The sequence below is a fragment of the Heteronotia binoei genome, chromosome 8 (assembly GCF_032191835.1).
Source record: "Heteronotia binoei isolate CCM8104 ecotype False Entrance Well chromosome 8, APGP_CSIRO_Hbin_v1, whole genome shotgun sequence".
In the NCBI taxonomy this organism is placed as follows: domain Eukaryota; kingdom Metazoa; phylum Chordata; class Lepidosauria; order Squamata; family Gekkonidae; genus Heteronotia; species Heteronotia binoei.
In genome coordinates, this window is record NC_083230.1 from 69,877,188 (window position 1) to 69,890,694 (window position 13,507).

Sequence of the window (13,507 nt, forward strand, 5' to 3'; positions counted from 1 at the left end):
TTTCCCAAACCTCCCACCTCCCTGCCCTGTGGCCCGGTTATTTTTACACTTCTCCTTCGTGGCCCACTAAAATTTGAGGGTGGAGCCAGGAGACTTTGGGGATGGAGCTGGGAAACAGGAATTATGTCATTTCCTGTGGTGTCACTTCCAGGTCAAGGGCCAAGCGATGTCACTTCCAGGGCACACTGAACCAAAACTCCACCTCTTCCTGTGATGTCACTTCCAGGGCACTCCCCCAAATCTGCCTCTTCTTCTTAAGTAACTTCATGTTCTATCTGAAACTCATGCTGAGCCAAAATGGAGGTGGAAAGTAGGTGGTCTGCAACTTTTTCATACATTCCCAGATTCCTCTCTTTCCACCCCCACATCTGCATGCACCTATCTGTTTGTGTGTTCTTCTCCAGCTTGCAAGCACTCCTAATGCCCAAGTTCAATTGCCTGCACCACTCACAAATCCCTTCCTCAACAGCACTGGCCAGTGTATGCAGTTGGGAGTGCTGTTGCCATTGCCATCAGGAATGCCAGCACTGTATACCACCCACACTGGGCCTTGGCAGCTGCTCTACCCCAAAATATGCTGACACATTTAGTAGGCCCTTCATTCCGCCGCTACTACAGGAACCCTGCCTCAAGCTACAACCAAGCTTGCTTGGTTTCAAGGAAATCTTTTGACAGCTATTTTTCATACTTTTCCTTGGCTGAAACACTGGGAAATTGCTGGTAGCAGCAATTTTACTGCAATTAATGAATTAATTTCAAGTTATATGAAGTTCATACAAGCTTTTCTGCAGTTATCAAAAAAAGGATATTTATGAGGGGCTTGCAGCTTTTTACTGGCTGTGTTTCTCATGCCTTTAAAAGCAACCTATTGTGCAGATATTTAGCTAGTGAACTTCTTTCATCCTTTTTATTATCTACAGGAGGAGTTTAATTTTGGGGTCAGGCAGCTGTTAAAAGCAGGACCAGTAAAACAGTGCCAAGTTCATAGCACCATCACTTCCAGTGCTGTTGAAATATACAGCCGTAATCTCCAATAATCTCCTTCTGCCCCACACCTCTCACTCTCACTCACTCACACAGAAATCTCATAGAAAGGCCAGCTGGCTACAACTGAGGGTGCCAACTTTTCATTGGTAGAGCTTCTATATCTGCAACAACAGTATGATGAACAGAAAAGTTTCATCCAGTAAAAATGGAAGGAAAGTAAACAGAGAAAGGGAAAGAATGAAATGGAAGGAAAGGAAAAGAAAGACATGGAAAGAAAGAACATAAGAGAAGCCATGTTGGATCAGACCAGTGGACCATCCAGTCCAAAATTCTCTCGCACAATGCCCAAAAAGCACCAGAATGTCCACCAGTGGGACCAGGGCACTAGAAGCCCTCCCACTGTTGCTTCCCTCTCCACAGCACCAAGAATACAGACAGAGCATCACTTGCAGGGAAAGAAAGAAAGAAAGAAAGAAAGAAAGAAAGAAAGAAAGAAAGAAAGAAAGAAAGAAAGAAAGAAAGAAAGAAAGAAAGAAAGAAAGAGAAAATGAGAGAGAAAGAGAGAGAAAGAGAGAGAAAGAGAGAGAAAGAGAGAGAAAGAGAGAGAAAAAGAGAAAGAGAGAAAGAGAGAAAGAGAGAAAGAGAGAAAGAAAGAAAGAAAGAAAGAAAGAAAGAAAGAAAGAAAGAAAGAAAGAAAGAAAGAAAGAAAGAAAGAAAGAAAGAAAGAAAGAAAGAAAGAAAGAAAGAAAGCCTTACCCACCATCAGATGACCCCAGCCAGCAACAATTCTGCCCAGGGGTCATTTGGCAAAAAAAAAAAAAATTGCTACTGGAATGCCCATTCCCCGTCCCCCCCGGCTGAAAAAAACACCCCCCCCTTCTTTGCCGCCCAGGTTTCCCAGGGAAATCTCCCCAAAAGAACGTACTGCAAGGCACATGAAAGCTCATACCTTGAAGAACACTTCATGGGTCTAAAATGCCAGTGGACTCCGGCTTTTCTCTCAAACACTGGAAGGGGGGGAGAAGGAAGAAGCAGCAGCCCAGCTCCTCTCTGTACAACACAGAGACTTTGGGGGATGGAAGGAAGGAAAATGGAGCTCAAGCTTTGCAGCCTGTGTCAGTCTTCAAGCCTAGTTTTTTTCTGCACAACAGAGAGATGGGAAAGGAAGGAAGCAGAGCTCATGCTTTGCTGGGGGCGGGGTTAGCTTTAGCTTTTCTTGTGACCTGGTATTGAGGCTTCCGTGGCCCAGTAGCGGGTCACGACTCTGCAAATGGGAAATGCTGTTATAACATATAGTAGATGGGTAGTAAAATTAGCATACAGAATAACGAAGACATTTTAACAGATTAAAAGGATAATAAGCTTAGTTATATGGCCATCACCTGCCAGAGTTCAACTAGGGGAAAACAACGTCACAAGCAATGCACCCTCTAAGCTGTGGCTGTGGAGTCTTGTGAGCAAAAATTCTACTTTGTGAGCTACTGGCATTAAAGTTGTGAACAAGCGATTTGGCTACAGCATAAATTAGTTTGCTCTGAGGCCATCCTTCCTAGGCTATGACAAAAATGTGTGTGCCGGAGACTAAAAAACTGAGCTGGCTCGCACTAACTCAATTTAGAAGGAACACTGGTCACAACAACACAAATATGTCAGAGTTGGAAATTAATGTGTCCCTGAAGGTTCCTTAAAGAGTAATAAATAAAGGTCCGTTTAGCTATTGTATCTAAATGCTATATCTAATAAACGCAAAGCAAGGGAATACCTGTGTGGTGGACAAGGCTGGCTTAAGAAGAAAACAAAAATCCAGCGGCATCTTAAAGAATAATTACATTTGTTTCTATTTTTTTTTTCAAATTTCCAAACTTTATTGAGAACTATAGAAAACATATGCAAGAACAACATGGTAGAAAGATTCAATAATAACAGCACTAGTACATAACTACTATAGGTTGAAATAAAATTATTTCGGTAATAAAAAATTTAGAAGGATTCAAACTTATGTAGGTTCTGATTACTTAATTGTAATATATAATTAACAAAATATCATTAAAATACCAGTATTTTTGTCCATTAGATATTTTTAAAAATAGAAAAGAACAAAAAGGAAAAAGAAGAAAAAAATGGGGGGAGGGTGGGAAGGGGAGAGAGGGCAAAGGGGGTTGTGGCTGCAGCTGTATCAAATAAAAAAAGGGGAGAAATAAAGAATTAAGTAGTCAGTGGTAAGAGAGTAATGAAAAGAGATCAGATTTGCCAAACATACGTGATGTATGCTGATGTTTTAATTTCCATTGCAGAAAGGGTAGCATTTTTCTTTCAGTCAGCGCTTAAGTGCAGGTTTTTGAGGTTGTCTAATTTCTACAACTTTTTCAAGAAGGAAATATTCCCAAAGCTTTTCAGCCCATTGGGTCAATGAGGGAGAATTTGTAGACGTCCATTTTGAAACAATTGCGTATTTCGCCGCAGTTAACAGTAGAGATATTAGATATATAGAGAGAGTTAGATATAGTGATGTTGTCCCAAACATTTAAAAGTAAAAGCTGAGGAGATAATGGAAAAGAAATATGAACAATCTCTTCTATTTGATACATATGTGATTCATGCTAATTTCTTCATATATTTATTATCTGTCATCCCAAAGTTTCTTGCACTAGCAAACCAATGGAGAACCACCAGGGTTATTGATGACTGATCCCTTGGTTTGTTTCTGTAGACACCTAGATTGGTGGAAAGGAAATACTAGATCTGGGTAACTTGAATAGAAATTTTATTGAATATAGCCTGTCCAGTCTTCACTCCTTTATTATGCATGCTTAAGTCTCTTTTTTTCCTCCTTTGACAAACTGCTGAGATGTGGAATACTCCTGTGAAGACTTTTGCCATCTGGTAAGTCAGCTGTACTTAATTTTATCTAACTTCAGTCATTTGTTTAACCCCAGCTGTTTCATCAGCATCTATGTAAAACTTTCTTATAGATTTTACCAAATTCTGAAGCTGCCAAAGATGCACACAATGCAAAACATAAAGGAAAACAAAAGTTTAAAGTGAAGGAAATGTATCTCACCAAACTCCTATCTACAAAGGTAACTCTTGGGTTTTATTTCAGTCTAGATAAGAGAAAATAGAGTGGAAGCTTCACAGATAGAAGCTGCCACTCAGCACACAGTATGATTCCGTTGGATGTGACTTAAATTCCCAGAACCATCCAAAAGATTGTGGCTATCTGTACCTTTACAATTAATCCTTGTTGGACTGGTATTTCCCATGTATCAAGGCACCCATGCAGCTCAAATGGGAGTGAGATTCCTTACTCACTTCAGTTAACCAGGAGGCATACAAATAGCTGCCTATCTGTTCAAGCTCCAGTTTTGCATGGACTAATATTGATTTTGCAAATCACATTGTTGTAGATGTGCAAGATGCAGGCATTCTGTATGTTAGGTGGGAATGTGGCAATACTAAAGGTTACTGAAAAGTTGTAGTATAGGTAATTCAAGAAATAACAAGGTACGTTTTGCTTTATATGGCAGTGTAAGAAGCCCAGAATGCTGGGGAGGGGGGTAATGTCATTCAGTGCTGTACCTTTTTGTATGTATTCAGCTTTTGGGTGTTTGGAATATATTCTTGTTGTGTAACTTGGCTGTGATTGATTGTGATGATTGAGGAAATTAAGGAAATGGAAGACTGTTTACATCTCAAGAAAGCATGTAATAGAAGTTAATTTCTTTCTTCTTCTCAGGTTACAATTCACTCAGTTGTTGAAAAGCTATTTAGGAGTATTTGGACTTTGCCCAACAATAAGGTCCCAGTTGCCGTCAAATATTTTTTTGATTTTTTGGATGCTCAGGCTGAAAATAAAAAAATTACAGATCCTGATGTGGTTCATATATGGAAAACCAACAGGTATATTTTTGTAGCATAAGGGTGAATGAACTCAACTCACATGTTAACATCTAAAATAAAGTATATGTTATATTGTTTGTTTAAAACATTTCTAAGCAGCCTTTCCACCCAAATAAGGTCTCCAAGGCAGATATTACTCTATGTGCATTATTCTATTATTACACTTTGTATAGAATTATTAGTCTGAAATAGCTCTCTGAAGTGTAACTTTGTTAGTTTAATCTTAAAAACTGACAAATGAGTAGCTAAGAGTACTGTTGTAGCAGGAAAATAATGGAGCCGCACACATTACTGGTATGAAATTAGGTATTTTACTTCTGGTACCATAAGCAGGGTCCAGTTGAGCATCATAGCTCCAAAAGTACTGAACCTCCCCCCCCCCCCCCCGATCCTCAGACAGTCTTTTTACGCACAAAGCAAGCAGGCCCTACAAATTATCTGATTCAACATTCCCCACCCCCCTTGCTTTCCTTCTAGTATTTTTCCATTCCTCTTGTCTCCATGCGTTAACAGCTCTAGCAAGAAGCTTCTCAGTGAGGCCTCTTTGTATTATCCAATACACATTTGTGAATCCACACCCACTGAAGGCCGTCTGTGTTTCTAACAAACATTGCATCAGACACCCTCTTTTTAAAGGCAGAAACATGCTTTCATTCATTATTATAGGGGTATTCATTAATTATTCAGGGATCCCCCTTCACTGTCCAATGATTGACTTGCTTGGAAGGGTTAAGGCCTGAAGTTACTAAGACTGCATTTTCTCCCAGAGGTAGGGTTAAATAATTCTGCCACAATACTAGGCAGAGCTACACATGAAATTGTCAGCTCCCTTGCTGAGATAGTTCCCCCTCTCCTGTCCACAGTCCTATAGGCTTGGGTATCAAAGCAGCTAAGTAACTGTTTTACCTCTCAGGGGTAGGACAGCTTCCTATCCATCACAGAAACCCAAAGAGACTTACATCATTGTCCTCTTAAAATAACTTATTTATTTGGTTTTCTTATATCCCACTTTCTCACCAACAGGGGTCCTGTTCTCTTCCATTTTATCTTCACAATAGCCCTGTGATGTAGGTTAGGTTAAGAGTGTTGGTGCCAAACAAAAAGTAAAGCCCTAAAGCGACTTGCTTCCCTAATACCAAAACTCACCCTCCTTGGCTGAGGGCTCTCTTTCCAGCTGCCTTCTCTCCAGAGAAAACCTTTCTCCCTTTTCCAGAGAGAACAAACCTCTTTTCCAGCTGGGCCTATTTATGCTTTCCTCCCAGGTCCCACCCCTCTGAGGCTAGTTTTCGCTCCAGAACATCTTCACCCATTCAGAGGGACAGAAGGGATCCTAGGAGATGTAGGCCCCTGTATCTACTCCTAGGCAGGCTTCTTCCTGCCCTCTAGGCCACACTAGGCCTCAGATCATGACACTAAGATATCCTATCACTCCTGTAGATTAACTGGCTCTCAAATAGTAATGTTCTGGAAACTGCATTTGAGACAACTGCTTGTGGTATAAATGCCTCCATGCAATGCAAAGGTAAGCATTGAAATAAAGGGGTTAAAAAAAGTTTTGCTTCATTTTGCTTTTTTCTTGATGCTGTGTAATGGTATTGTTTTCCAGTCACCCCACAAAATTCCAGGAATATAATCTGTAGACTAACCTGTAGGTGTTTCCTTTGTCTCTGACTAGTCTTCCTCTTCGCTTCTGGGTGAATATATTGAAGAATCCCCAATTTGTCTTTGACATTAAGAAAACTCCACATATTGATGGTTGTTTATCAGTTATTGCTCAAGCATTTATGGATGCCTTTTCTCTGTCAGAGCAGCAACTAGGAAAGGTAATATTTCATTTTCATACAATAGCTTTCCTTAGATCATGTCCCAACTAGTTTCAGAGGGTAGCTGTGTTGGTCTGCACTAGAAGAGCTAGATTCAAGTCCAGCAACATCTTAAGAGACCAACAAGATGTTGGGGGAATCATCATCATCATCTGGCATTGTGTGTAGTATAGCCAGGAGATCCTAAGATTGTCTGGCAGCCTGAAGTTCTAGTTCTTAGTATTATGCACCATTAGGTGGTGACTTTTGGGGCTGAGAGAGCTGAGAAAGAGCTGTAACTGACCAAAGGTCACCCAGCTGGTTTTGTGTGGAGGAGCATGGAATCGAACCCAGTTCTTCAGATTAGAGTCCATCACTCTTAGCAACTGCACCATGCTGATTGGGGGTTTAAGCTTTTGAAAGGCAAAGCTCTGACAAAAGGAGCTTTAGAGAGCTACCGAACTCAAATCTAGCTCTTCCAAACTGGGTGCTCTGCAGTAGCTCCAGTTGAAGTCTGTGGTTTTACTCCAGATCATTCTTGCATAATCTGAATATCTAATTCCAGTGCAAACATATACCCTTACCTAACAAGGATAATCTGTACCCAGAAGATGGTTTCTCTGTGGCAAGACCCTTGCTGGATCAGGCCCACGCACACAAAAGTATATGGATGGATTTTTCATGTACATGAAGGATCCTTGTTGAATTGGGTCACCTAAGTGATGGTTGATGATCAACTGTTTGATACAGTGGAGGTACAGAGAACTGAACACATTCTGTCTTTCCTCTGTCATACAAAAGGTGATTGGTATTGTCAAAATTGAGAGCATCAACCATGTGATTGTCATACAGATGTCTTCTGTGGAGACATTTCCAGCAATGTCTGGACAACCTAATTGAGTTCTGTTCTTATTTCCTATCTTTAAGGTACATTGAAAATAAGAGAAAACCACACAGCTGTGGTCTAGATATTAGGCTAGTCCGCAAGACCAGGATGCAGAGGGGGCAGAAAAGAAAAGTTCAGAGAAGGCAGAGGTTAGTTTGAAGTTTTCACTGCAGTTGCTTGCACTAATGATGAGGCATGTTTAAAAGTTACAATTTAAAGTGTACACTGTTTTTAAGTTTAAATACTTACAAACTGAACTGGAAATAAATCAGTTTGCCTGCTGCAGTGCATCTGGCTGTAGCTGAAGCTTCAAAGAAACCCCCGTTTTGCATATCTGTAGGTTAAAGCTTTCCACATGGCATATTCTGCAAGAGGCTGTACTGCAAAAATTGGTCCTGATGATGCCTGGACTAAGAAACTGCTCCATGACATCCAGCAAGTGCAAGCCTAGCCACACCTAGCTGCTAACAAGCAGCCCTTTGCCCTGACCCTTCATATTTTGGGGGTGCTATACAGTTATGCTCCACAACCTTTAACCCACCCACAAACATCTGAGCCCAGCAGCTGCATCTTGGCAGGCAATTGACACCCTGCCAATTTCTGATGTCCCAGACAGGGGGGAAACAGAAGGTTATCAAGGCCCCAGGCAGCTGAACATACAGTATATATCCTGTAGGCTGAGGGAGGAATACAGCAAACCAATGAAACAGTATGCAGATTAATTTTTATTCTGAAGCCTTTCAAGCAACTTCATACATAGCTGCTGAAATTAAAAAAAAAAAAAAGCAGTAGTCACCGCCCCCCCCCCCATAGCCAGAAAAATATTGGTGATGGGGCAAACACCAGGAATGAGTGGGGGGGGGGCTAATCTACTTAGTATACTAATATACTGATTAATCTACTTAGTGGTAATCTAATGACATTTGTATACCTCTCTATTCTGCCGTGGGTCACACTGTAGAGGCATTGTGACCCAGCGGGTAAAAGGAAGGGTTTTTAAAGAGGCACGTATCTTTTTAAATACCCTTCCTGGGCTGGCACAGACTGGGGTGAGAAGCATGGTGCACCAGGGGTGAGTAGGTGGGGCCTGGCATCATCCTGAGGTGAGAGACTTCTGTAGGGTCATTGTTCCCAAATGCTCCACCACAGCTATGAGTGTCGCAGTGGTCAATGAAGAACAAATAAATGAGAAGCATGGTCTTCTGTGAAATACAATCCAAACATTTCTCTGCTGATGTCAGTGCTTCATCATTAGAAAGATTAAGAGTCCAGTAGACTCTTAAATACTAACAAAATTTGTGGCAGGATATGAGCTTTCATGAGTCACTGCTACCTTCTTCTGATATCTACTGGACTCTTACCGTTTTCTGCTGCTATAGACAGACTAACATGGCTACCCATCTTGATCTAAAGTTTCATTAGTGCTCATTAAAATGTATAGGATTGTTAATTTCTTTTGCTGCAAGGTTATAACCATTTGTCAATTCTATAATGCTTTTTGCCTTTTTTTCCCCAAGGAAGCACCAACAAATAAACTTCTTTATGCTAAGGATATCTTACTTTATAAAGAGGAGGTTAAAGCTTTCTATAAAGCAATAAAGGAGTTGCCTTCATTGTCCACTTCAGAGCTGGAAGAATTTTTAACTCAGGAATCACAGGTATCATTCAACTATTTCTACTGGAAATTATTTTTGACGTGGATGAAATAAAGTCCTCAGGTTTTGTGGTCTGCTTCATGGCATTCTTTGTAAGTAGCAGTTTCAAGAAGTATATCAGTGGCACCCAGTATGCCCAACTGTCAGTACCTCCCTGCTACTGAACAATGCCTATTATTTTTATTTATTTATTTACCACATTACTGTGCTGCCTCTCCAAGGAGAACCTAAGGCAGCTTACAAAATAAAGCATAGTGAAAACAGTAATACACCTTAGAAATGTTAATTAAAATCCAGAATACTTTCAATTTTCCTTCACCCTGGATATTATTTATTAATATAAAATTTAAATAACTACAACTCAGAAATAAAAGTTACTGGGTTTTCCCCTTTTTTTTCCTCCAGAAGCATGAAAATGAATTTAAAGAAGCTGCAGCATTGACTGAGATTTACAAATACATAGAAAAATACTTTGATGAAGTAAGGGTCTCTTCTTCTACTCTTTCTCTAGTTAACCTTGGTAGACATAATATGCATGCTCTGTTATGTGTTATTGTATTGTGCTCGTAGTGATGAGGCCTTTGCCTCAGATTGGCTGAACTGGTCGCCGGTAGAGTATTCACAAACATTCCAGCTGTTCAGGCAGTATACTCATCAAAATGGTTGTTCATTCAGTTTGCTCTGGGCCAAATTTAAGGCTTATCAAACTTTCGCTAGTTTCCAAAGCTACAATTATTGGCAGTTGCTGCTCTGAGTCCTTAAAACCTTTGTATAGGATATCTCCTCATTTCTTATAACAGAGCTTCTTCGTGCATGTTTTGACAATTAGGTATTGAGGATCATATAAATAGAGAAGCGGTGTGCAAGGTATTGAAAGTAAGATTTCCAGTATTAATTGCATTTGAACTGCTAATACTATGTATAACTTGTTGGCAGAGTAATTAACACAGCAATTGTGCACAATGGTGCTCTTTGGTTTAAACCTCTGGGTAAGAGAAGCTGGTCCCAGGATATCCATGCAGCAGTGAGACCTCTTGCTGCCACACACAGACCTGGCTGGGAGCCTTTTCCTGCCCACCAGTTTAAATTGCCAGACAGCAGAAACTGACCCCACGATCTGCATGCAGGAAGGTTTCTCTCCTCCACATGCAGACCTGGCTTGAGGAGACCACCAGCTGTGGTGGCACAGAGCTCTCTGCTCCTGCTGCCCCAGGTGATCCTCTCCTTGGCATAATTAACTCAGTTTTAAAAACCCAAAGATTTTTGTTATATAGCTGCAGGGCTTTTTTTTTTGTAGCAGGAGCTCCTTTGCTTATTAGGCCACATACCCCCGATGTAGCCAATCCTCCTGGAGCTTACAGTAGGCCCTGTACTGAGAGCCCTGTAATATGCAAAGGAGTTCCTGCTACAAAAAAAGCCCTGTATAGCTGAATCAGATTCTTTGATCTGTTCTTGGCTGAATTAACACCCGATAAATATCGATATTATTGGGGGGGGGGGTTGTTTATGCCGAGTGCACACCCCTAATGCTGACCTCACTACCCTAATTGTCTTCTTGTCGCCACCTCCAGGGTCGTCTTCTTTTCTTTTTTTATACATCAGACATTGTCTATTCCAACATAACTCTTGTCACCTCTGTTTAAGAGGATAATGTAGACAGAGAAGGGACACAGAAGAGGGAAACTGAAATGCTCCCTCTTCCATAATAAGAAAAAACTTGGAGCGCCTAATGAGGTGGTTGGATAGTAGATACAGGATAGGAGTAGATACAGGGAGTAGTTCTTCAAACAGTGTATAACTACCTTGTAGAATTCACTAGGGCAGGATATAGGAATTACCACTAGCATAGACCAGATGGTAGTGTGCTGCTAGTGAAGTGAAAGAACTCACCTGTGGGTATTCTTTAATTTTTGCAACAAGCTATGCAGAGCAGCATGTGAGCATTATATCTATAGGAGCTACAGACCTGTTCTTAGGAACTAAGAAAGTTTAAAAAATAGATTAATGCTGAATTCAGCAAACTTCAGGGACCATCCTTCTCTAAATTTCATGATGCCATCCTTCACTGGCATCATATTCCTCCCAAAGAGACCTTGCCACTAATGCTGCATTTACTTGTATATCCAAATTTCAAGCTCTTGATACCATAGTAAAGTTCTTCTAGTGGGCCCTAAATCTAGGCTACTTTTCGCTGTCTGATGGTTTGCTGTTTCAGTGCACTTCTCTGGATTTCTTTTGCATATACATGGATGACAGTGGAAGGGCCCTTCAGGTTAAGCTTTTTATGTGCAGTCTGAAGCATCTTCAACCATGTAATTCAGTATCAGTAATGTAATTGGAGCCTTTTGATAGGTATACATTTCTGCCCAGTCCTTGGTATACCAACAAAGAGACAACTTCCACGCGTCTCATTTTTTTTCTCCCATTACCCTGGAAACCCTTTGCTGCAGTCATCATAGCATGTACTATATAAGTTTGGACTTCATTTTACCAAAACATTGGGGGATTTTAACTGAGTTTTCTGTCTTCTGCAAAAGTGTAGTTCATTCTGTGAATGAGAAGGGTTTTTTAAAAAAAAATGCAGAAATAGCCTGGTGTTAGAAGGAATGGTTTGCTGAGCCAGATCCTTTCCCTGATGTTTTCATGACTGAAAGAATGTGTTATTTTTTCAAGCACACATGCCCTTGTTCCCATAGATACTGAATAAATTGGAGAAAGAACAAGGACTAGAAGAAGCACGGAATCAGCTCCTGAATATAAGAGCTTTGGCTGATGAAAAGAAAAAATGCAGATGGGAAGTAGATGAGCTTAATGATCCATGAATGTGATAGAATGAATTTTTAAAATTGCTACTTTGATTCAGCAAAAAGTCAAATTATTGACCCCAGTCCAGTTCTAGCCCAGCAAGTTGCACGTAGTAGCTAATGATTCCAGATGGGAAAAGTGTAACTTAGGGTGCAGCAGAAGGTTCATCTACAGCAGTTCAGAGGCCCCAGAGAAACGCTGCATTGAAGCTGTAGACACACATGCAGATGAAAATTAGCACATTGGCTGTGGCACAGACAATTCCTACTGAACATGGATATTCCTTGTGGACTGATCAAAACTGGCAGCATTTTTAGACAGTATGTACAACTTTTATCATGGTACATACTGTTTTTCTGTGTGTTGTGTGTGTGTGTGGTGTGTGTGTGTTTTAACAAAGTTCTAGAGCTACAAAATGGTTTCTATTTTATTTACCAACTGGTGCTCTCAAGGGCAGTTTGTCACTGAGCAATGACTGTTAGATGTGGGCCTTAAAGTTCTTCTCAGTTATTTCTACATGAGCACAAATATGTTTCTGCTGCACATGGCCTGCACATTAAAGATCAGTGAACCAGTACAAGTGAGGCCCAAGATCACTTCTTCTGAACATATGTAATTTGTTGGGAATACTGCTGCATGCTGGGCAGCAGCAGTGTATCTAGAGCAGGGCTGAGAGGGAAGGAAGAAGTACCATGTGTTCCTATGGGTTTCTCTATATCCCACTCTTCTCTCTCCTTTCCAACAGATAAAGGCCAGTCATAATGAAAACTCAACTGAGATAAGGGCTAATTAGTACACACTCCTTCTATCTGGGATGGTTGTCCTCTTTGGGAGGGATGCATGTGGAGTAGTGAGGGAGGTAGGGGATATCCACCTAGGCAGCCAGATCAAACAAAACAACCCTAGCAATCAGTGGGGTCACAGATGTCACAGTCAGATTGCCTTCACATCCAGTATATTCAGATATGCAACTATTTTTTTTAATGATCTTGACTTCTGATCTTGGATCATAATAAAATATTGATTAATTAGTACTACAGAGAAATCATAACTACAATATGGAAATATGTGATATTACCACATGCTTCTTTCCTGGCTTGTCATCTTGAGATCTGTGCTGGTGAGGTTCTCTGCCTTCTTTTCAGAAGGGCTATGGAATCATGCAGATCTTGGCTTCTGTAGCATACAGTGCTGCACACTGCATTAAGGGAGCCTCAGGTATTCCTGGAATGACCCTTCTTCCATGACTCCTGTAACATCAGCAAAGGTAAAGAAAGGGCTTGCTTTGCTTGCCTTTTTCAAGTGCTGCTATAACACAGACAAGGATTTCTTTCTTCTAAAGACAGAGGTAGTGCCCCCGTTTGTCCACTAAACAATACTTTTGTTCCTGCTGGAGTCTGCAAAAATGTTATCAAATTTCAACAGAAAACTTCATGAAGATAGGAAAATCCCCACATTAGATATCAGTTTAC

The 13,507-nt window shown here is 40.7% G+C and overlaps 1 protein-coding gene across 1 annotated transcript in view; it reads left to right on the top strand.

Moving 5' to 3' along the window:
• Positions 1–12,264, top strand: part of PLXNC1 (plexin C1) — a 120,850-nt gene extending 108,586 nt beyond the window's left edge. The window contains exons 25-31 of the mRNA XM_060244421.1: positions 3,836–3,870; positions 3,960–4,067; positions 4,724–4,887; positions 6,563–6,710; positions 9,093–9,233; positions 9,636–9,710; positions 11,927–12,264. Coding sequence (XP_060100404.1) covers positions 3,836–3,870; positions 3,960–4,067; positions 4,724–4,887; positions 6,563–6,710; positions 9,093–9,233; positions 9,636–9,710; positions 11,927–12,052 — 797 coding nt within the window. The 3' untranslated portion in view covers positions 12,053–12,264. The remainder of the gene's footprint in view (positions 1–3,835; positions 3,871–3,959; positions 4,068–4,723; positions 4,888–6,562; positions 6,711–9,092; positions 9,234–9,635; positions 9,711–11,926) is intronic.
• The last annotated feature ends 1,243 nt before the right edge of the window (positions 12,265–13,507 follow it).